This window comes from Phaethon aethereus (assembly GCF_964289735.1).
Source record: "Phaethon aethereus genome assembly, chromosome: 3".
In the NCBI taxonomy this organism is placed as follows: domain Eukaryota; kingdom Metazoa; phylum Chordata; class Aves; order Phaethontiformes; family Phaethontidae; genus Phaethon; species Phaethon aethereus.
Genome location: NC_138576.1, coordinates 83190078 through 83214872, shown reverse-complemented (window position 1 = coordinate 83214872; position 24795 = coordinate 83190078). Strand labels below are relative to the sequence as shown.

At 45.3% G+C, this 24795-nt stretch overlaps 1 protein-coding gene across 1 annotated transcript; it reads right to left on the bottom strand.

Moving 5' to 3' along the window:
- Nucleotides 1-8069: 8069 nt before the first annotated feature.
- On the bottom strand, nt 8070-18392 carry CCSAP (centriole, cilia and spindle associated protein; the record flags this gene model as incomplete). Its single annotated transcript, XM_081997283.1, has 3 exons — nt 8070-8243; nt 10073-10356; nt 18104-18392. 3 exons carry the CDS (start codon nt 18390-18392, stop codon nt 8070-8072), a joined length of 747 nt encoding a protein of 248 aa, XP_081853409.1.
- Between the last annotated feature and the right edge of the window lie 6403 nt (nt 18393-24795).

The window sequence follows — 24795 nt, the reverse complement described above, 5'->3', positions numbered from 1 at the left end:
ATACCACAGCTGACAGAAAGGTGTACTGTGTGGTGTGCGGCAGGAAGGTTCATGTGACACAAAAGTCTGCAAAGCAAACTTGGTAATTTGGTGGGCAGTGTTAAGTCTCATACCTGTATGTAAACATTTTTCATTACCTATTTTTGTTCTTTCACCTCTTGTTTAAAGCATTGCTATATACTGTAAATAATGTAACAGTAAATTTACAAAGCATGGTATACTTATGTATGCTGATAGAATGTTGCACTACAAGCAGTTTAATATTTTATTTTTTTATCATATAAACAAATTTAACAGAGGTAGGCTTTGTCATGTTTGTTTGTTGCACAATAGTTTATATTTATGACCTGCATTATAACCCTTCACTCACAGTGCCAGTGGTTTTGTGGTTTTATTTTTTCCTACTTAGTTTGCCACATTCTAACAAGCTGTTGACATGACCGATTCTCAACATATGGTTAGGACCCATACTTATGTTAACTAATATGTCACATTGGAAAAGTAATTTTCATTGATGTTCACATATCCTATTTTATCACAGTTCTTAAAATAACTCCTGAAGCTCTTTTATCAGATTTCAACAGTTCAGAAAAAATACTTGTCTTTCAAATGGCTGTTAACTGACTTGGGTTTATTTTTTCTCAGTCCTGATGTTTTGTATAGCACTGGCATCATGAAGGTGGAATGTATATGTGAACAGAACTGTGTGTGGTGTAATTCTAGGGCAAGGGCATGGGCTCATGGAGAATTATCACAGTAAGAGTTCTCCTAATCTCTTATGACAAGCAGATCAATCAGCTGTGAAAGTATGATCTCTGTTGAAGCATACCTGGTGAGGTACAAACTGAACCCAAATGGGTTCTTCCAAAGTATCCTGAATGTATGAAATAAATTAGTATTTAAATTTCTTTTTCTTAAACATTCAGAAAGTAGAATTAAGAACTTGAATTTTAAAATTAAGACTTTAAGATTGGGAACTTGCAGTCTGTCTTGCTGGAGCTCTACCTTTGAATTCCATGTGAGTGCACTGTATGTAATGCTGTCCACATTGCCCCTGAGGGACTCAGGTGATGGGAGGAAAAAAACAAGTGTACTTACTTGAGTTGTTCTTTCTTCCTGTGAAACATAAGGGGAATTTCAGACTTGGTGCTGATTTTTTTTTTTTGTTTCCCTATGTTAAAACACACAATTTGGACTTTCTTTCCTGCCCTCTTTCTATTGTGGGGAAGAGGCACGGGGCAAGAGATTAGGAATCCTGTCCTCCTTCCTCAGAGCGGGAGACAGAAGAGGAAGATACTTGCAGAGGGTCCAAGAGGGAGGACTGTGAACTGCAAGCATTGCATATCATTTTTACAGTGCCATGACAACTGATCAGGTAAGAGACCTGTGGCTTTTGTTTTGCCAGATAAGGAGCTGCAGAACTAAGCTAGTGTTTCTGGAAGTAGCTGAATTCAACCAGTGGAGGGGTGCAATTTCACTTGTGCTGATGGAAATCACTAATGACATTTTCAGTTATACAAGTAGCTAAAAATGGGATGTCTCCTTGGAAGTGCAAATTAAAGTAATTTGATCAGAAACCCGGTATTGAAATTCCAAGGTCAAGCATGCTTTTTATTTTTTATAAAATCTTTTCTATTAAGGGTCACTTGTCAAATGCATGTTTAAAAACTAAACCAGTAAACTGAACTGATGCTGTGATTTAGAGGGCAGTTAAAGCACAAGAGCAAAGCAAGAATGCTACACAGAGGTATACTATCTTTCATGGAATTAGAATTGTGTTTAAAATGCCAGTATGAAGGAAATAGTTTTTGGTTCAAATGGATCTTACCTGAAATTATACCTTAGGTCATCTCTGGATTAAAAGGAGTTGAATTTGCTTTGTACTTGAAAAGCCTAGGTTTAGTTTTAAAAAGGCTGTTGGGTGCAAAGACTTAAGTTCTCTCTCTAAGTGTCTTGTTATATTTAGGACTGGATTTGTTACATAACTGGTAACAGTTATTTCCAAGGAATGTTCTCATCCTGGTAAGAGCATAATGTGTTTTTGAATCAGCTTCACTGTGCATTTACCAGAACATCAAAGAATTCCAAAGAAACTTACCTGTCTTAATCCTCACTCAATTTATTTTGGCTTCCACTACTCAGAACTGGAATTACAAAACGCAAGTCCTGGGAAGTAGATGTTTGATGTCGTCTCCACCAGTCCAAATGGTATATTATTAGCTGAGATGCATTGTGTTTCTGCCAGAGCTGAGGAAGGGAGTGTGATGGTTCCAAAACCCCAAACCACTTCTGCAATGCTGGGAAAAGATGAGATATGGGAGAATCTGTTCTCCCCTTACCACAATATAGTCAGGTTTTGTGGTAGACAGACAAAAGTAAAAAGCTGAGCACTTCTTTATCAGCTGGGACAGAGCACAAGTAAAGCTGAAGGTCTCTCCTGTCACTGCTAGAATGGTTGAAGTAGCATGGGCTGTTGATCAAACTTTCCTTTGGAAGAATAGTGCTATTATGAGTTTTGATATTTTTTTACCATTTTTTACTGTATACACATTAACCAGGTTAATGTGTATGGTTTATACTATTGCAACCTTTTATGCTGCATATCTTACTGACATTTTAAAAAGAAACTTTTCAAAATAGCAGCTCCTGAGGGAAATACTATTGGAAGGAATAGGTCTCACCAGTGCAAGCTGTATTATTTACTATTTCTCCTCTGAGGGTTTTTTTTACTTCTAAAAATAAACATTATGCCAATAACAGCCCCTAGAGTAGATATTGAGCTTTAGCATTATAGTTCACACAAACCAAACCTAGCTCACCTAAACAGTGATTAATAGGTTAAATTATGTATGTTTTTAGTGTAAAATTCTTACTTCAAAGCAAGATAGCTTGGAGTTTTTACATTAAATACTACTAGGTACATATATCCTAGGATTTATTGGATGTGGAGCTTTAAGATGGTATTTAAATCTTTGAAAGGTCTGAACAGCTAAAGGCTCTAGTCTTGTCTTTTAATCAGTCTGGTGGCCAACACTGTTTCATTTAATGCTTGTATCTAGCACCAAATAAAGAATCTTTCTTGATTTTCTAGGTGTCTTATACAGCAAATTCTCTTTACTTGTAGAAGTTTTGCCTTCTAAGTGAAGTCTGTAACATGATGAGAGTTAGATGGTCTTAAAAACTTCTGCAAAAAAACTTCTGCTTAATTCATTGCATAGTCAGTATGGGACTAGGAAAGCAGCAGCAGCAGCTAAAGGAGCCAGAGTGTGTCAACGTTATTGCCCAGGAAATTTCATTGCACTTGCTGGTGGCCCCTTTGCCTGTGGCATGCAAAGGCCCCAACCCTGCAACACTGCTGAGGAAAAATACATCACTTCCCTTCTGTGTGTCCTCAAGAGGTTATGGCTGCAAAGGTGCACTTACTTGCCTTAGCTCTTGGAGGCTGTGGCTTCAGAAGTTTAGCTTTTCTAAAGTGTTAAAGCAAGGGGAAAATATAGAATGTGTTTGCACTTACAACTTTTCCAGGCTATCAGGCAATTCACAGTTGACCCATCTCTTGTCCACTCTTTGTATTCAACTAGTTATCTTATGCCTGAAAAGTACACAGCTCCCAAAAACAAAACAAATGCTGTAAAAAAAGCCCAATTACTCTGCATAACTTGCTTGCATTATATTCTATATGCTGGAAGAATTAAGATTTTTATAGTGTTTAAGAAATACAGTGTAAGTCTACAGACTGTAAAAATGAGGTAGCTTTAATCATTTCCTTCACTTAATGTAGGACCAGCAGCATATAGAACTTCAGGGTAGCCATCCTTTAATAGCTAAACTTTATATTTGCAAGATTATACTTGTTCTTACTGATGTAGCTTCCTGTTTTTCCCCCATGTTAATTTAGAACTTTGTAAAAAGAAAGTAAGATTCCCAAAGGCTTCAGCATGCATAGCACTTCGGACAGCTATTACATTTAAGCTCTGTTTTTCCCTTGTTAGTGGTAGAAAAAGCCAGTCAGCTTGGGAAAAGGTTTTAAGAACACAGGTGACAAGCTCAGTGCTCAGCTGGACTTGCAGCTGTACTCTAACCCTTTACCCAACACCAGTCATTACAGAAGTCTGTCACTTACTTTCCAGAGGAGAGTATATGGGACAAGCAGAAGCCCCCATCTGCATGCAGACTAAAGCACCCTGTAGTGGAAAACTTGAGACCCCCAAAGGCCCAAGTACAAGCAGTCAAGGCACTTTGTCACTCACTTTATTCACATATACAAGTTGACACTACACTATTAAATATAGACAAATCAGAAGCATTAAAAAGAAATACTGTTTAAAAACCTTAAAAAACACATATTGCTTCAAGCTTAGATGGTATTTCCCTATAGTTTTTAAAGTGAATTCAGTGCTAACAATAGCTGAGGCAGCTTCCCATTCACTTGTACCCCTAATTTTATAGGGGCTAATGTCAAGGTGTTGAATCAGGCTCCACATATGGCTTTGCTGCTGAGTGCACTAACTGAGCTAGAAAATAAACTGGAACATCTAGGTTACCACACTTAAGGCCCTCAGATTGCTAGCTTTTGGTCCCTATCACAGTAAAAAAAAAAAATCAGAGAGGCCTTTATGAAGGCCTCTGAACTCAGTGGCACTGCAATATACCATAAAAAAATATACTTCCCTACATGTTAAAAGTTTGATTAAAATATACATTTGCTACCTGGATAAAATTCTTACCAAAATTCAGATCTGTCCCTCAGTTTTTTTAAGTTTGGCTCTATGTTTAGCTATCACCTTGACTATCCCAGCTTCCAGTGAAAAAGTCTGTAATTCATAGTTGCAAAGATGTAAAAGCAGTGACTGAACAGGCATGCTACTATATTTTACAGGGACATTCTTATGCAGTTTTCATTGTAACATTTTATATTGTAAACACTAGTCTTCACAACACTATAGTTAAATTGCAGCATTACACATTGTAGAAGTCTTGTTTTACTTAGCTAAGTACTTTCAGAAAGAAAAAGGAATAAACAGTTATCTTAACAAATACTTTGGACAACTATTTACTGTGTTCATACAGTGTTCATCACTTGACTGAATTCAAGAGTCCATGCAAGACAAAGTTCAGAACTTCCTTAATAGGGTGACAGGTTTCCCATTTTTTAGCAAGCCCTATTTGATGCAAAACAGCCACCTCCTGTAAGAATCTATGGAATATATTTAAGTTTTTACACTTGAAAAGTTCTGCTTTCCAAAACAATTGGCTTTTCATTTAACATCAAAACACCAAAGTAACAGTTTTCTAGATTCAGCCTGGCACATGCCAAATATTTTGCATATACAACTTGCAGTGATCAGAACAATACCATTTCACACAGTCTAAGCAAGCCTACTAGCCTTTTGTTAGTCAAATAATTCCCAAATGCAGGAAGGCTACCTGACTTGTAGAATAATTTACCCCTCACTTCAGGCATTATATTACTTAAAAGATAGTACCAGCATAGCACCCAGGATTATTTTTAGCTACAGACCATTTGAAAAAAGCATGACCATGACTCACATGACCTTATTAGCAGCACCACTGTCTTACACCAAATTGTTTCAGTGGGGAATAGCTCTTGACCAGACAAGGATAAGAACTAGATCATTTCCTCAGTACACAGAAGCGTTGATGCCGTTGAAGATTCTTACGTTCTGTAGAACACCTAACAAGCCTGTTTGAGATGTTTTGAATTTAGTACCCAGTATCCAAGACATTTAAGCCTTCTATATTTATTGGAAAGACCAACATCTAATGGGAGATTCATCTTATCCAAAATGGATACTTAAGGCAGGCACAGAATCATCTTGGCTTCTTTGTTCTCAGTGGGAAGAACAAACTGTAGAAGCTGTCTTTGAAAGCATGGCAAGATGAGTACTGGCCTACACAATCAAGGAAGCTGTTTAATGTGACAAAATGCAGAGGGCACAGTCCATCTGCTGTAGTTACATAAAGCTACAAAGCCCAAGGTGTATATGGTATTCTGGGCAACAGGAACAGAGTTTTTATTGAGTAAGGCTGTTAAACACTGAGTCAGTGCTTTGATACTGTTGTTCAAAGCTAGAGTGGATTTCCAAATTGAAACAGCATCAGAAGCAACTGAAACATATTTACAGCAGCTATTTAAAAGAAAACACAGCATAAAAGGAAATTAAAGGAATCTCATATGGAATAAAGGCAGCCTCTGGAAGAGTTTGTCTCAGCTTTGGGCACTGTTCTAAAGTTCAGGAAGTTCTAGCCTGTGGTTTACTTGAGTTGGAATACTGTGATTTTGCTATGCATAAAACATACTACTTCACATTTCACATTACCAGACTTAAAAGCTGCAAGATCTCTAGTAGGTAGCCTGAAGAGTTCTCTATTTTTATAGCTTTATGCTTAAAAGGCAGGTAAAAATCAGATTATAATTTCATGGATTCTAGGACATCCTAGCAAGATTAAAACTGAGATTAGTGAAACCTTTACTGATGTAATGTAATTCACACTAGGAGGCAGCAGTGCTTGGTCCCTTTGCATGATTACTTTTTCAGTAACACCTTCAATCAAACTTTTCACTAGGCATGTGACTCTCTTGCAGTATTAATTCTAGAGTTGTGCTTACTCACTGAGATTGTGGAATGAACCTAAGACTATTGCAGGTTTCTGCTGCAGAAGTGCAAGTGTGCTTCCTGTGAAAAGGTGTCCAGTCTGTAAAACACAAGCTTCAAAACAATTAAACTGAGATAACCAACATATATAACTAACACAGAACACATCTGAACAAAACTTAGAAGCTCACAACTACAATAATAATCTGCCTAAAGCTTAGTTATCAAACTGAAAAAATTTACAGCAGCTTGAGGGAAAGAAACACTGAGGATCTCACAAACAATGACTGTCTTACTACGCAGAAGTAGGACCTACAAAGTAAGTGTTCAAACTCCATTATATATTCTTGTTTACTAGAGGGTACACCTCTCCTCCTTACCCTCACCCTGCTATAGTGAAGAGTCCTGCACCAATTTTAGGAGGCAGAATACTTCAAGACTTCATCTACAGGTTCATCAACATGATTTTCAAGTTTCAAACCTTCTAACAGTATACTTGTACAATACAACCAAACGGAATGCATATTGCATTCTGACACTCACTGAGCATAATAGGTATTCTTAAGTGTTAAAAATAGACTTCACTAAACAGGAGCCAGCCCTCTCCTTCAATAAACCAGCATCTACATGATTAAGCCTAAAGTGTAACCACAAGCTTAATACAGTGGTACAACTTGATACTGGTAGAACAAGCAACTGCTTATTGAGCAGCAGCTATCAAATAGTGATTGTCTACATCAGTTATTTGGTACAACAGGTACTGCAACACAGCAAAACAATCCTGTAGCTGTTTCGTGCCCTGAAAATTAGTAGTTTATTCTAATGACTTTAGAAACAGCAATAAATGTTAGCATCAGCAGATTCACTAATCAAACAAGGTTTTTTGAAAGTTTCTATGTACAGACAATACTGGTATTTGCCTGCCTAAAGCATCTACATTTTAGTGCTGTTTACCAGACCCACTGACTTTCCTGTTGTCTGTCTTAATATACTTATTTTGGTATAAGTATTAAATAAAATAGTACTATAAATGCAAAGGCACCTCCATCACACCTTTAAAGTCTTTCCCCAACACCACCTCCACATGAACTGGACTTTTAAAATAAGGGACAACAGGTTATTGTAACCAAGATCAAGAAAGTGTTTGCTTTGACTCCCTGTGTGCTAAGGTTCTCCCCCCCACCCCCAAAACAAGTCAGCTGAAGCATTAGAAAGATTCCCAAAAGGGGAATTGTTTAAAAGTTTGGGTAGCTGTATCTAAAAGCCTCTTCAAATGTTATGGCTCCAACAATAACACCCCACTGTGAGGTAGGTAGCCAAGATAAAAATATTGTAACAAATATTTTAACAGATGGAAACTCCCTATAAAAACCTTGCATAAGTAGTTTGGTTCCTTGCACTAGTGTCCTGATATGCGTAACTTATTCTGAAGATGCCTAAGGGAATTCAAATTCACCGAGCTCTTGCCGAGTAGCATCTCATATACTCTGTCATCCAGGGGTTATCTGGTGGGGAGGGCTTTATTCGCCAAGCTTTCTCTGCTTCTGCTGATCGTACTCTCCTCTGAGACAGCTTCCTTTTTTCCACTTGTCTCCTGTTCTTTGCTCGTAGAGCAGATTCGTGAATCTAGAAGACCAGAGTTAGTATTACAGCAGGAACACAGCCTAGGAACCCCCCCAGGTAAGCTGAGGATCACTTCATATTTGTGCCAGACCCCATCCTGAAGAAACAGGGTTTGCTAGCAAGATTATATTTTCCCCTCTGTAATTTGTACCACTAACGGAAGAGAAGCACAGAAATTTGTTAGAAAAAGTCTTAAGTTCTATTCTGCATTATCTTTCCCATTTCACACTACTAAAGAATTCAAAAAATCTTGAATGTTTCTGTCTTACTCTGACATATTCAAAAAACCTCTATTCTTCTATTTCTACCACTTTAAGTTGTTAAACATCCCTCAATATGCCCAAGCATCCCTTAAAACCTAAGCCATATTAGTAAGACCAACCCCTAGAGACTCCTTACTAGGGACCAATGAACTTAATTTTGAGAACATGCTGCAGGCACACCTACATACTTTTATATTATGAAATTCTCTTTTTCCCCAAATTTAATCTTAAGAGCCAGCTTCTGTTTGCTTGCTTTTATCTCCAGATTTAAAATAGTTTCCCATCTCAATTAGGGGAAAGTAACAACTTTGAAACATTCAAAAGTGACCTAGCCAGGCAGTAAGTAGTCCATTCCCACTTAAAGAAACATTCTTAGAGACAAAGCACTACTTCAGTGGCTTACATAATTGGAAGTGTTTCAGAAGCATTCTGCCCATTCACTGCAAATTCAAGACCTTATGGGAGGGCGGCAGGCAGTAACTGCTTCTAGTATAAGAAATGTTAAAAGTCTTGAGCAGAGATACTTACACTTTCCAAGACAGGCATCAGCCTCTATTAGGCTTCAACATAAAGCACCAGTCAGCTGTTTCCACCACCGATCAAATCTTATCAATCCAGTAACAGTATCCATTATCAGGAAGGGCAGCTTCTTTCAAAAGCTGCAAGGCCCAAGTTCCTCATTTCCCTCAAAGGGTTGAGCTGTCCAGGAAAAGACTATGCTTCAAATCCCTTCCAAAACAGCCCATCAGAAGTCAGCTCTATCTTACACATCAAGAACACCACACACCTTAATCCTCAGATATCTTGGGTCATAGATTCAGGCTCTACCTTAGTAGTAAGATAAAGACAAGACACAGGCAGGGATACATTAATGACTATGTTCTGCCAGCCTAGGACGGCTACAGAAATAAAATAGATCTGTTGTAACACTCCAACCTTAGTGTTTCTTGCTAAGCCAGGAAACAGACCCCACTACAGCAGAATTCTGGTGCTGCACATGACTACATGAATTTTACTTGGGCTGTTTTGCTAATAATTGCATCAACCCTGCAACCTGCTGTCAGCCTGGTTGACATTTTAGCAGCAAAGCATTCATACCTTCTCAGTGAGGCTCCTACTCCTAGGAAGCACCCCAGGAAAAGTCACTCCTTCACAGCACAAGTGTTACCCCAGTGTTTATGTACCTGCCTGCTGTGGGATGCCTGGTGCTAACTGCCTGCTGCTTTTCTCTTGCTTTCATGAAGTTCAGAATGCAGAAATACATTTACAACAGCCAGTTCTGCTGGTAGCACTGTAACAGCCAGAAACAAGATAGCCAAGTTGTAATCAGAACTTGCAAGTATTAGTCAGACATGGGAAGTTTCAAAACCAATTTACAGTTAAGAACTATTTGATTTGGACAGGTCAAGCCTCTTCAGGTTTATTGCTCTAACTTTAAGAATTTATTGCTACAATCTCCATGCATTCAAATAAAGGCATCCCTGGGAAGTTTTATCTGTATTAGACATACATCTTATCCAGGCACTAAGTAGTTGCTGCCCATTTAACACCACAGAAGTTTTTACTTACTTCATTTGCCGAAGCAGAAGCACAGACATTATGAGTTTTCTGGCTTCCAGTATCTGTCTGTCTTTCTCCCCACCCATACAGAGCAAATGGATGTTTACTCTCCTTTGGTGCATCTGTCTTTTGAGGACTTTTGGCTGATCTTCGATCATTACGACTGGACAAGGCACTTCGACTCGGACGTCGTCCTGTACGGCTGGTTTTGTCCGCTTCCTTTGCGGAAGTGAGTTCTACAGCCTTTTCTTGCTCTTCCCTCTGCTGCTTTTCCTGATCTTCTCTGTCTTTCTCTAAAGAAAAAGAAGTTACATTGTCATTGGGAGCTTAATGCATATTAACATCTGATTTGCACAGCCTCTCTTAATACATCATTGAAGCTGTACTTTTATTTAGAAATGGAAGAAGTCATTACTTCCTTAGCAACAGATGTATACCTTGCTTAAATGCCTTAATTCTTTCTTTAGCAACTACAGTGTTTCCAAGCCCATCCCTCTGTACATCATCTTTCACATACTTAAACATGCCTTTCACTCGTGAGGTTGCAGATACCAAATAGCTCCAGGCATGGAGCTACATTTCACATGTAGTAAGACTGTTTCCAGTGATCTTCTGCCTTCACTCTTTCATACTTCCACCTTTCAGACAGCAAACAGATGGACTGCTGAATGCCATGGAGATGCTGCCAGCCAGCCAGCGATCATCTGATAAGAGTATGTGAAATACTAAATCCCTCATGAGCTTCCACTGAAAGGAAAAAGTGATTAATTTTCAAGCTCCCTGATTATACATACATCTGGTTATGGTTTTCTGTTTACAGAGCAGAGGGGAGTATGAAGCAAAAACGTATAGTGATAGACATCACCCTTACTATCTGTTCTGTGAAGTATGTTTTACACTTAAAGAACCACACTCTGCAGGCAGTACCCTCCGAGGCTCATTTCCCCATCACATGCTTTTTAAACTTTCCATAACAAGGGTCCAGCATTTGTCCTCCAGGCCCTGGGTATGTAGAGCAGGGTTTGCAAGGGAGAAGTTAAAAGTCTGTATCATTGTTAATTTGCAGATGTAGATCAACACTGAAGGCTGGATCAGCATTATATAAAACATAAAAACACAGGGAAACAACTGTTCCCTAAGATCCAATCTTCTTGCATTATAAAGCTACAGAAGAACTAGTTTTCTTTTGTTTGCAGTGCCCCACAGCTAGCATGTCTTGACATTTCCTGAACACTTTTTATAAAATTTGCATCTTAGACTTCAGATGAAGGAAGCCAGTATCTGTATAGCACTGCAGGACTTCATAAATTTAAGAGAAAGGCTGGTAAGAAATTCATGCCTTACAGTTTTAGCTTTGTAATAAGGTTGTAAGTTGTTTTGAACAAGTCTGTTTTATAACTTCATTAAATATAGTCAAGTGAGTGCACATGGATAGCAATTACTAACTGGAAAAGAGTTGCCAAAGATTTTTCCCACCTTTGCTATCTGTAAGGTGTAAAACTGGTGACAAGAGGTTTTGAACTATTCTGCTAATACTAATCAAATATACTGCCTACAGTACCTTAGTGAAATATGATTTTGGGAAAAAGTGAACACACAGAACCCCGTTTTAGTTCTCCATCCTGCAAATCTTCAACAGCAGTGTGGACAAGCTGGAGGTGTGTGCTAGACACTGAGCATGACCCCTAAGCATTGCAGGCACAAGCAGACATTGTGATCTGAAGTCTCTGTGACTTAGGCCAGTGATGCCTTTTATGTACACGACAACATGTTTATCGACCTTTTATTAACCTAAGCAGCATAGTAGTCCACTAGTAAGTGATTCCCTTCAAGTGTCTACCTTTGACTGTATTATTGTGTGTCTAGTGGAAGACAGCATCTAATGCTCAAACTCTGCTGACAAAAACCTGCTGAACTGGCAAGTTTTCTGCCACACTATCCATTGATGGCTGTGGTAGGGACCAGCTGCTCTGTTCCAAGTCTCAGAGCTTTCAGCCACCACCAGCATACACTGGTACATAGAGGGAATTCCTCCACTGGCGTAGAAGGAGTTCATCTAGTTTAAGGCTTGCTTACATGTTGAGAGGTTGACCACAAATAACTAGAACAAATTTTACCCAAGTGTTTTCATTAAAAGCAGAAGGGTTTGCCAATCCTGTGACACAATAGCAATCATTTTCACTAATTGCTGTGATTTAGCTAGTCAAGCAAGTACATGCCCAATCTGACACTCCTTTAATTTTGTTTCTGTATCCATCCAGCTCTGATGAAATGGAAGTTACCTGCCTGGCTCACTGGTTAAGCATCCCTTTACTCTTGCACTCACTTTGTGCTTATAGGGTGACAACATGAAGACTTGCCACATGCTCCAGCACTCCCATAAGGCAAGCCTCATGCTGTCTCTTGCCAGCTGTTAGTCTTGCCAGCACATTGTCTACTTGCTGCCAACCAGCAGAGGCCCTGGTGCTGAGCCCTGTTCAGGCTAGCCTATATGTAGGTATCTTCCAAGATGTACAGGTGCAGCATTCAGGTACAGATACTGCAGTACAGCTGAGTATATGGTTAAGAGTAGCCAGCCGTGTTGAAGTACTTGGAGCTGTTTGTGTTAAGAATTCAGTTGAGTGTCCCCACAGAACAATCAAGACTAGTAGTCAAGGCCAAAGGAGTGGCAGAGTGAGAACAAAAAAAAGGCCAGACAAATTTCACATAAATAAATATCAGGTGCACAAAGTTTCAGTCATTTTAGCCAAGGCTAGATAAAAAGCAAGCAGCAGTGACTTCAATGTGGTAGAAGGCCTGTTTCACATAGCATCCTGGGCTCTGGAACACACAGCTTCACCTCTAACAAGGCAGCTCATTCATCACAGCTGCAACAGGCAGCACAGAGCTATCCCCTTACAAAATATTATCCACACATCTCTCTACATAGCCCACTCTTAAGAAGGGACTGGCTAGGTCCCCTTCTGTGTAAGGGAGGCCACTATCAGAAGCAAGCACTGTTTTGAGAAAAGTAACACACTGAAGGGAGACATCTGGTGTCAATTCTGAAACAGGAGTGCCTTTATTTTGGGAAGCTGTTCCTCCTCCATTCAAGAGAAAATGGCATCTTCCTTCTCTACAGAGGAGAATGGAGCAACATGGAGTTCATGAGCAGCACAAGTGGCATTTAGAGACTTAAAAATACAGGAAAGTGGGGACTCCGCAATTGCATGGATACTCTAGCTTTAAGATATTACTTCAAGGCAACAGCCATGCCTGGGGATGCTGCTCACTAGGATATAGTCCCAGCTGGTGCAGAAGTGATTGAGCCAGCTTGTCCCAAAATAGCAATAAAAGCATATGGGTAAATGGCAGGCAGAGTCCTGCACACAGTCTTACAGTAAATGCTGTATGCTAGAGCATACTATAACACCTTATGAGCACCTGCTGTTAGAGCAGGTATTTCAATTAATTCACTCCTACAGCACACTTCTACAGAACTCTGTTGGTGAGGGCACAATGCAGATAATTATTTAAACCTTTTATTTAATACTATCATTTATATCCAAGCCATTTTATTAGGCATCCCTTTTCACAGGAAGGTAGAAAAGCAGCAGCTGATAGCAGGGAAGGAGCTAGACCCAGCTGCTCAGGGAGCCCAACCACTAGGAACACCTACTCATCTCCTTCCCATGCAGTGTGCCAGCTCCAGTAGGCACAGGAAACCCAGAACTGACTGGCTGCAGCATGAGAGGGATTAGACAAGAGAGGGAAAAAGCTAGGAACGTTTAAAACTGCATCATAGATGCTAAGCAGAGTACACTGGACAGGAGGGGATTAAGTGCTTATCAGGCAGAGCAAGGCTGCCAGGCCCACACAATACAGCTGTTGAAAGCTCCTGCCCAGAAGAGGTCACTAACCCTGCTGCTTTGCCCAGCTTGCTCAACATCTCACCTCCAGGGCTGAAGCCAGAAAAGCTCAAGAGGAGCTCCTCTCCTTCCCACAGTGCTGCATGCTCTATGGAGGCAGACAGGACTCCCATTTCAAAGGCTCTGCAGACTTACTGGAAGTGTCAACAACCTTCTGATCAGACCCAGAGGTCCTAGGGGTCAACAGCTTTATCTCTATATAAAGATGTTTGCTCCTTACAGTACTAACCTCAGGTTCAGGAGAGCCCTGTGCTTAAGCTGCCATGGGCAGAACTCAGTTTCCTGCCTTAGGACAAACACCTCTCCAAACAGGGCAGGTCTCCAAGGCCTCTTGAAGGGGGCATATACTCAGTTGTGGGTGTGAACTGTCTACAGCTGGGTAGAAAGTAATTACAGCTGAAACACTGCAACATCAATACTTCAAGACAGAGCTTGTATGAGGCAGTATTGGAGCTACCAGCAACACAGCAGTTCAGAGCTGATTATATTCACACAAACTTCACCTGCAGCAGAGTTCAAAAAGCAACAGCTGGTTTGGCTTCATAGCAAAGCTTGTTTCCAACAAGAAAAATTGGAGCAACTTTGAATGACAGTATTAGAAACCCTGAAAGTGACACTGTTGCCTCCCCCCACCCAAGCTACTCCTTCCCATGTTCTTGGGCCAGCAAATACACCTGCAACATCAACAGCCGACAAGATCAGGGAACAAGGTTGAAATTGGATCTTCTACAGAGTTGCACTAATCCAGATCAGTCACTTTGCAACTACTGTGTGGCAACTGCTTTGATACCAGCTTGTCACTGCTGTCATTTAAGACCTCTGCACAAAAATGCTGAAGGCAAAATGGCAAGAGGGATTGAAAGATGCCTTCATCCTGCATGTGCGTGCAGTAGCATCATTACACAAGCAACAAGTCTGACAGCAGTGCTGCTGCCAAGAGCTCCTGTCTTTCACTTACCAGCCCACTGAGCTCTGTTGACAGTTTTGAGGACATGTTAATTAGACAAGCTGATTTAGGTCAAGATTTTTTTGGTTTATGTTTAAAACACATCATTGCCGGGGCACATTCTACAGAACAGTCCCACTAACAGTTGCTGCAAGTGAAGGGCCAGAAGGAATTAACCCGAAGTTGCCACCGCACACCTTAGTATCATTCAGCTATAGCTTAAGCATGAGATACAGTGACAAAATGCATTTTGTCCTGTCTCAGGTGCTCATGTTGGTAGTACTTAAACCAACACCACTAAACCTTAAAGTCAAGCTGCATACATCAGCTTTCTCTACATATACCAGAAGCATTTACAAACTGCTTTACAAACACACAGAGGCTCATCTTAATGAGGGAAAGAAGAAACCATAGCCACACACACCCCATTACAAATTGGCTTTACCTCAGATATTGGGCAACATACTTGGCCACAGGCACTGTCAACACCACTCAGCCAGAAATCGGGTTCCCAACAGAACAGAGGGAAGCAGCAGTAGCCAGGTAACAACCAGGATGCTGCAGCATGTGGGTGGATGTCAGATTCAGAAGACAAAAGATGTCATCAACATGAGCACTCAGCTACCCCCACAGCTCTTCAATGCTATTAAGTTCTTCCAGAAAAAAAGCAGTTGAATAATGGAAGATTCAGAGATTGGTAGTTTCTATGTTATCTACTCCATAGGTTTTAATTAGCCAGCCACTAAGCAAAAGATACATTCTTATAATTGTCCAACACTGAATGAGTCACTTGTTAATATATTAACATGTACACTAATACACAATAAATTTCCACTAAATCCAGCTGCCTAAGCAGAGTTGCTTTCAGTCCTTTTGCTGAGGACTTTGCAAAGCTCTTAAATACTTGCGGAGCTTAGAAAAATGTTTATCCTAAGCCACTTGGCAAAGAAATGAATGTTAGGTACAGATTTTTCTCACATTGTAAGTGTAAAATAGCAAGGACCTAGTAGAACATTAGGTATTCCCTTATCTTTACCATGGCAAAGTTGCATGAGCTATAGGCACAACTGCCCAAAACCCTACAGGAGACCACTGTTGCTCCACAGTCCCTTTGCCACTGATACAGTGATGAGGACATAGCTATGCATACACTGGATAGTGACACACATTATCACTGACCACAGAAAGTGCCTGCATGAGCAGCACATCCACAACTACCAAGCTTTTATCCGCTGCCAAAACTGATCCAACCAGAATCAGGCTACCAAGGAACTCCACCTGGATCTCCTCCCAGAGGGGAGTCAGGAAGAGCAGCAGGAACAGGCCAGGGACTGAGCAGAATGCCCTGGCCAGCAGCCTTGGCAACTGCCAGTCCCATCTAGATTTTTAGCAGGCTACCTGCTCTATCCACCAGCTCACTGCACAGAAGAATGAAATTCTGGTCCCCACCACAACTGCCCAAGATTGGCAGGTGTTCAGACAGCATCAGAAAAGGTGGGAATGCCAAGTTCTGAGTGCAGCTTCAACAGCTTCCACCTCCCTCTTGCTACAAGCCAGGCCTCGGGACTGCCCATCAGGACACATCTCCTTTTTCCCCACCAACCATTCCCTGCTCTCTTGTGATTCCTTAGTGCTGCTTCTCAGTGAGATGCTACATACTTCTTCCACAGATAATCCCCCATCTAACTTTCTCAAGGCACTACAAAGCCCTGCTTGAGAAAAGCAAGGTTAGACCAGTACATACTTTATTACATACTGGTTAACTGGGGTGCTTCCATCACTGCGTGGCTTTGGAGAGGCAAGATGCTTTACCCTGGCAGCCAGCAGCTGCATGCACCCCTGTCCCCAACCCATATGGGGGCTGGGTACCACATAGGCCCACCCAGCCATGAGGACTACAGCTCACTGCAAAACCCCACACCACTAGCACACTCCAAAACACCAGGCCTCTAACAGATAACAGCATAGCTAAAGCCTGTATAACACAGTATTCTTAAGGACAACGAATGCAGTTTAGTCTTGAATAGCAGAACACAGATCATTCTGGTAAGCTCAGGCCCCAAGGGACATTGAAACAGATTACCTTCCCCACTCCAAACAAGAACATCTCACCTCAGAACAACCCCCTGGAAGCACGAGGCTTAACTGAACAATTCTCACTCCCTGCTACTGTACAACAGATACACAGCCAATTCAAAATACATCACAAAACACCAATCCATGTCTGCCAGATAAAGTTCCCTTTTATTATGGGTAAGGGACAATATCCTATGGGATAAAAAATACTAACTTTGGAAGCTCGACAATATTGTTACCCGCCTAGCCACTCTGCCTAATTAATTCTTGAGACATCAAAAGCAAGCTATGCTAGAAGAGCACAAAATACTATATTAGCTCTGCACCTGCTTAAGCAGCAAGATGTCCGCACTCAGCTACAAACCCGAGACCAACCTTCGGGTAGCGTTAAGTGCTCAGCTGAAGAAGACTGCGTGTGCAGGTCCTGCAGAGCAACCGCAGCAAGAGACGGTCACCGCCACACAGGCCAGCTTGCCGCCGCCGCTTTTGCCGGAGAACCTGCTTATCTAGCGGCAAGGCTGCCCTGCTCCCGCGGCACCCGCCCGCCTGAGCGGCGGTGACTCGCGGGGAGAGCTGCCACCTCTTGGCTCCATCAGAGACGCCTCCGATGCCGCAGCTACGGCTTCTCCGCGGGCCTAGCAAGGATCGACAGCGCTCTATTGCCTTCAGCCGGGAAGAACGGGCGCTTCGGAGGGTCACCGGGGCCGCCGAGCCCCGAGCCCTCGCCTTCCCCACACAGCTCCCTCGGTTCACCAGGGCCCCCGCACCGCACTGCCGTCCGACACGGAACCAGGCACTTGCTTTCCTCAGCACGGGCCCCGCAACACCCGGCGCCGGGCACTGCCCAGGTCAGACTCCCGCCGACACCCCGCCCGGAGGGCCGGTGAGAGAAGCCGGGCGGCGGCCGGGCGCCCGCTGCATGGTCACCCCGCACGGAGCGGGCGCCTTCGGGGAGCGGCACCCCGCACCGCAGCAGAGCCGCCCGGACGTGGCCATCTTTGTCGCCCCCCGCAGAAGGGGGGGATCAGCAGGGCCGCACCGCAGCTCGCTGCCCCAGGCCCCTGAGCTCACCGGAGACACCCACCCGCCGCCATTACCCCCGCTCCCTACCGGGGCTCGCCCGTCCCGCTTCGCTCGGCGCTGGCGGCTGCGCCGCCGCTTCCTCCTCCTGCGCGGCCGTGGGGCTGCCGGCGCCCGGCGGCGAGGGTGACCCGGCGGTGCTGCTGCCGCTGCCCTGCTCCCAGCCGTCCCACAGCCAGGGCCGGTGCGCCTGCTCCAGGAGGCGGCGGCTGAGGCGGTAGCGCAGCAGCTCCAGGTAGCAGGCGCCGCACGACTCCCACTTGGGCTCCTTGAAGCGCTTCATGTACTCCGTCTTCACGCGCCGCGCCGGCACCACCATGGCGGGGCCGGGAGCCGCCGCCGGGAGCCGCCGCCGGGCGATCCCGCCCCCTCCCGCTGCAACGTTTAAATCCAAACAGCGGCGCCCGGCCCCGCCCCCGCCCGCCCCGCGCCAATCGCGGCGCGCTACCGCCCCCTCCCCAATCGCCAGCACCTCGCTGGCGTCACGGCGCGCGGGGGCCCGTCACGCGGGGATGGCTGGCGGGGGAGGCGGGGAGGGAGAGGGGCTCTGCCGCCCCGAGCGGCCACAGCGCCGCCTAGCGGCGGGGAGGTAAAGTGAGTTAAACGAAAATGAAAAATAGGAAAGAGGAGAGGGGAGGGGAGAGAGGAGAGAGGAGAGAGGAGAGAGGAGAGAGGAGAGAGGAGAGAGGCCTGCAGCGCCGCCAACCCCCTGCCCATATTTCGGGGACAGCACCCAGCGCCAGGCATATGGCGCAGCCTGGCTCCTGCCAGGGGACATTTAAAACCGCAGTGTACGTGCTGTGCGTCAGAATTAATGCAATCCCTTTTTTTGTGCAACACCACGGCAGGGATAATTGCTGATTTACGTGCCGTTTCTGCGAGGCAAGAAGGATGGGTAGCAGCAGGGCGCCTGCCAAGGGGAGGCAACAGCCTCTGCAGCAGCAGGGACCTCAGTGCATTTTGCATTAACCTGCTTTAAAAACCCATCTCCAGTGAACGCCGGAATAGGATGCCCCTAGTCCAGCCCTGCGTTAGGCGGCCGCGGTCGCTTGGGAGGTAAATGCAGAAAACGGGGCGGCCTCTGCAGCCGCCGTTGGCCTTTCTGCGCGCCCACACCGAGGCATGGCCACGCCGGTGCGACCGTGCACCCGTTCTGCACCAAACGGCTGCGCCCCTCAGCCCGTCAGCGATTCCTGGATGTTTCCTTCTCTCGCTCTCACACTCCGTATTTAAGGCACCGCACCCAAATCCTGCCCCTGCGGGACATGACCGCCCCGGGGAGGGTTGCTGCGGGGCCGTCGCCACCGTACTACACACGCCTCACAACACCCCTCTGAGAGGAGACAGCGAGGTCCCCCTTGTCCAGCCCCAGCCCTCCGGCCGACAGGTTGCAATCGCCCCATTTTGGGTAGCCACAAACCCCATTTCCCCCCTGCTCTGCGCAGCGGCCCTCCGTCCGCCTCTCCAGCCACCGCTCCAACACACGGGGGCACTGATGGATTTGCAGAAACAGTTCTAGGAAACGACTTTTTTTTTTTTTTTTTTTTTAAATAAAGAGGCAAACAGTATTTTCCCCTTGCCTTGCCTTGTGCCTCCCCTAACAGCCACAAATGAAAAAATACAAGCTGACCCAGACACCCAGAGTGGAAAACGCTGGCACAGGCTGTTCTGTGTAACGGAAGTGCTGGTGGCTTTCACCTGAGGGGACAGGGGTTATGGACAGCACCTCTGCCTGCGCAGCAAATTGATGCAATCCCCGATACAGCTGACACAACCAAACCGACTTACTTCAACCGATGCTCGGACCCAGCACAACAGAGCTCTCGGTTTTCACATGGACCGGCTGAGGATGTGCAGCCCCGCGGTGCCCCGGCGTGAGTGAGAGGGGCGCAGAGTTGCCCGACCCTTGCAGAAGCACTGGGCTATTCCCCTCCAGCCCTCACAGCCCCCAGCCCTTGCAGCTACGGCAACAGCCCCGTGACAGCAGGATATGGGGCAAGCCCAGGGTCCCCTGCTGCGACTCAGGAAAATGCAATCAGGAGAGGCCAACTGCACTGGCGTCCAGGGCCTAGTGCTGCCGCAGGACTGTTGTACTGCTGCCTTCATAAACCTACTAAGCTCCATTTTAAAACCAGTTAGAGTTTCTCCAGCTCCCTTCGGCTCTGCCGGCTGCTGGCGGCGATGGAGCAACAAGGGAATGGAGCCTGGGCAGCGTATCTACCGGGAAGAGAGGGACAGAAGTAGGGCTGCTGACGTGCCTATCATCACACACCAGCTTCAAAAATCAGGGAGGAGCTCCTTCTGGGTGCGCCTTCTCACCATGCTGTGCCACACACGGTGCCGTATCCGAGGCAGATGTACAGGAGCCCTGCCTGTGTGCTTCGCTGGAAGAAAACCAGGCAGATGCATCCATTCTCCCCCTCTCAGTGCTATCCTGGGGATTACATTTGGGAGCTACCTGGCGTATTCATTATCCCCACCGCGGGCTCCGGTGGCAGCTGGGTTGTCCCTGCTGCCTTCTCCCCTTGCCCTTAGTGGTACCTCTGTGGTCCCACTGCGGTTGAGCCGTGCCCTCAGCACCACCTGCTGTAACGGAGAGTGTTCCTTGGAAACAACAGGGGACAATTGGTATAAAAACACCTGTAACTGAAGACGGCACTAGAGAAGGCTGCCGTAGCAGCGCTGGCTAGAGGGGAGAGCAGATTACTCCTCAGTTAACTGGGACTCTGGTTTCTTACTCTGATACTCTGCTTAGTCTATACAAGCAGCTGACATTAGTGGATTTCATATAAATAAGCAAGGTCTGGGGTTTGCAGCATTTGCTTTCCTTTCTAGAAAATATTATTTTGTATGAGATGTCATTTTGAGCCAACCTGCACAGTTTTAGCTTGGTAGTTGTGGTTATGAATATGCTGCTGTTGTTCCCAGGTATCATTTTAGAGCAACAACCGTTTACGGCTTTTCCTTCCCAAATAACTTCTGTTCCCAGTTCAGGAAGACACAGCTGTATCAGAGGTACACAGATACTCTCTGATGGCTTCCCTTCCTGATAGAGAAGAAAGAGTTCACCTTTTGCAGGGCCAGACTTCTCCTGGGGTGCCCATAAACCTGCTGCCCAGTCATTAACCACTGTCTCAGCCATCACATATGAAATGCCAGAATAACAAACACCAGGTCCTGGCACACAGTCTGTTGGTGCCCATTTTCTGCATTTTTGCCCTAAATGCTGCACTCTTCAGAGCAGTCATCTAGTCTTCATATCAGCCTGCAAGATGTCAGCACTTTGTGAATAACATAGTACTGTCGTTAGCAGTTGCTCTCACTCCATTGCACAGTACTGGTTTTAGGGTTTCTATCCCTTGCTGGCATGAAAACGAGCACCCAGCCTCCCGTGTGCAATGAGGGAAGTTGCACCTTCACAGAATCACAGAATCACAGAATCATTAAGGTTGGAAAAGACATTTAAGATCATCAAGTCCAACTATCAACCCAGCACCACCAAGCCCACTAAACCTTGTCCTGAAGTGCCACATCCACATGTTTTTTGAACATTTCCAGTGATGGTGACTCCACCACCTCCGTGGGCAGCCTGTTCCAATGTTTGACCTTCACACTCCCGCTCCAGATCCTCCTTTGCAGCACAACCCTCCCATCCGAGGGTTTGCACACACATCCCACAGGGCTGGGAGGATTGGCAGCAGCCAGGCTCGGAGAATAACTGGGAACCATTTGTATAAAAAGACCTGTAACAGAAGTGTGCAGAGACACCCAGCAATGCTGATGTTGAAGAGCACACATTACCTAAGGCTGATGCAAGCACCAGCGGTGGCTGTCGGGCACGTTCCCCACCGCCTGCTGCAATCAACCTCCAGGCTTACAGGTGCAACGACCGCCAGGCAACAGGGCCTAATCTCCCTCTAGGCCAGCCACCATCCCAAATTAGCCCCAGAGACATTCAGCAGCTCTTGGAGGAGGATGCTGAGACTGTCCTGGGTAAAGGACAACTCCTCCCTCACCCCTCTAGCTAGAGCCAAGCAGCTCGTGATGTGCCAGACGAGAGTCATTCCCCATCCTGAACACAGCAGCTCTGGATGTTCTTCGCGTGGCTATATAAACATTATTACTTTTTTAATCCTAATGAGTTTTGGCTTTGACACTTCATGGCAGAGACTTCCACGGGCTGAGAGTAGCCAGTTATTAAACGATTCCTGAATGAGGAACTACAGTATTTATGAGGCTGATACTAACACTAGAATTTCCTCCCTTACATATTTTGCTGGGTTTTTCCCTTCATTAAAAACCCAAATAAAGACACCATTCCAACCATAACACTGAAATTCTAAACATGCTTTCTCCTTCTAAAGCACGTTGTCCCCTGAGGATCTCAGTTATATCTCTTAATCCTTATTATTGCTTTCCTACAGGTAGCGAACCAGGTGGCCAGGTAGGTCAAGAGTTTCAAACCAGATCCATGGCAGATGGCTGATCAGTGCCAAACCCCAGAAGCCCCAATTACCTCCGCTACCTCCCTTCAAATGGGAACACCATAGCTTCTTGTTAGGGAGGAGAGCAGCCTGGCCTGGGAAACAGTCTTATTTCTGTCTGAAATGACCACAGTGAAGTCAACAGCAGAGAGATAACCAGGTTTTTTATGCAAAAAGTAGAAGGTAATGAAAAATGAGCACAGATGTTATTTTGCAGAGTGCAGTCACAAAAAAACACAGGGTAATTGCATGGGTAGTTTACGCATGGTTTTGACTTGCAGTCTTTTGCTTATGCACCTCCCTGTGGCTCCGAGCAATAAGGGGGGCATAGTGGACAGTTTATATGTAGTAGGAGTGGAAAATTAGATGTCAACACATCTTTCAGATCAGCAGACTGGCGTCCAGCCAAAGCAGGAGCTGTCATGATCTGAAATTGGGCTGCTAAGCTATTGCTTGGGTAAAGTCTGGAGGAGAGAGAAAACAGGGAAAAGAAATAAGCTGTTTCTCATAAAGAACTATAATTTTTTAAGTATTTAACAGCATAAAATCAAAACCAGCAAGAATATTTTGCCAGGCAAGGAAAAAACACAGGCTTCCTGGACCTGTAAAACGCTTCCTTCACCTAGATCAGTGAAACTCTGCCAAATTCTAGGGGTAGCTGTCCCAATCACTTCACAAAACAAGCCGTCACGCTGTTAATAGAAGCCTGGTTAATCCCCCAGATGCAGGTTCTTTGGTTTCATGGGCTATTATCCCTTTTAGGTCTGTACCAGCTGCCCACAGGGTAACACTGTCATGAGAGAAGGGACAGAAGAGCCGGTTCAAATGCTGGTTAGCCAGTGGTAGTGCACTGGGCTGCAAAAGTTCCCCAGAACCACCTGACACTGTTATCCGGAGCTCTGGGAAATTTCATCATGGCCAGCATGGGCTGCGACCTGCCAGGGAAGCCCTGCAAGCCCTCTTCCAGCAGCTCTGAGCATAAATCCTGTTACTTGTGCACATCTCACATTTTTCTTGGAGCAGTTCGAAGCTTTTTGCCGTTAGAGATCTGAGTGGCTGTGCCTCCAAGCACCCACGGCAGCACAGTTTACAGCAAGCTCAGCAACTCCTCTGAGCCTTGTTGAAGGTCCACGCTTTCCATCCATCTTTCTAAGAGATGGAAAGAGAGATATAGCTCCTTGGGCTGTGTGCTAGGGATGTGAGCGCAGGAGCAGGGAGGGACATCTCCCACTGCTGAGTGTCCTCTGGCTGCTGCAGCCCCGAGTCCTGGGCTGGGCACCCAGCGAGGTTGGCTCTTCACCACGTGGTGTGAGCACAGCTCGTCTCTTAAAAACTCTTACCGTGGGCAAAGGACAAGGTCCCTGCTGCTTTCAGCCCTTTCTTTCCCTTTCTTTTCTTCCTCGCTCCTACCCCGTAAGGTTGCAAGGTTGCACACCGTTGCTGACAGGTCAAGGGGGTCCTGTCAAGGGAACAGATCTTACAGCCAGCAGTAACAGGGTGCTTGGTCAAGGCGCTGCCCCCAGCAACACATTTGCAGGCTGCCTACTCAGTCTGAGAAAAATCCAAGTTTCAATGCCAGCCGAAGAAGAGGCAGGAGAATCAGGATACATTCCCTGCTTGCTCTCTTTTTGTCTCCTGCCTGAGCAGCCGCAGTGGCCAGCAGGCTGGCTGGTGACCCTGGCTCGCTGCCCGGCTGCTGCCTGTCCCATGGCCGAGGCGAGGAACCCGCTCCCAGCTGAGCAGCTCCCCATGGGCAGCGCAGGGGACCCCGCTCTTGGCTGCACACCTGAGTGTTTTCTGCCACGGATGTGGACTTCCCCAGAGGTGGCCACAGCTCCTTACAAGCAGCGGGACACAGGCAGAGGTGACTGCGTGCTGACAGCAGTCCTTGCCCCACATGGCCCCACCACATCCCTTCTTCCCAGGTGGCCAATGGATGAGGTGTAAATCCAGATTCAGCTGCTCCCTGAAAATCCACATGTATTGGCTTGCCATCTCCGACCTAGGGCTCTTCTGAAAGTTTGGGGCCGCTTTTCCCAGCACAGCTCGGTGGCTTTGTGAATGCATGCCCGTCACATGTCACATGCTGCCGTCCCACTTCCCAACAGCCAGCCTCTCCCCCTCCAGCAAATTAACCCTTGTTCCCCCATGTCGTCCATCAGATTTGCTTGCGTCCCCCTGGTCTGTGCAGGCTGCCCACTTGCCTTTCTTTCCTGCAGAGTAAAATGTCTTTCTTCG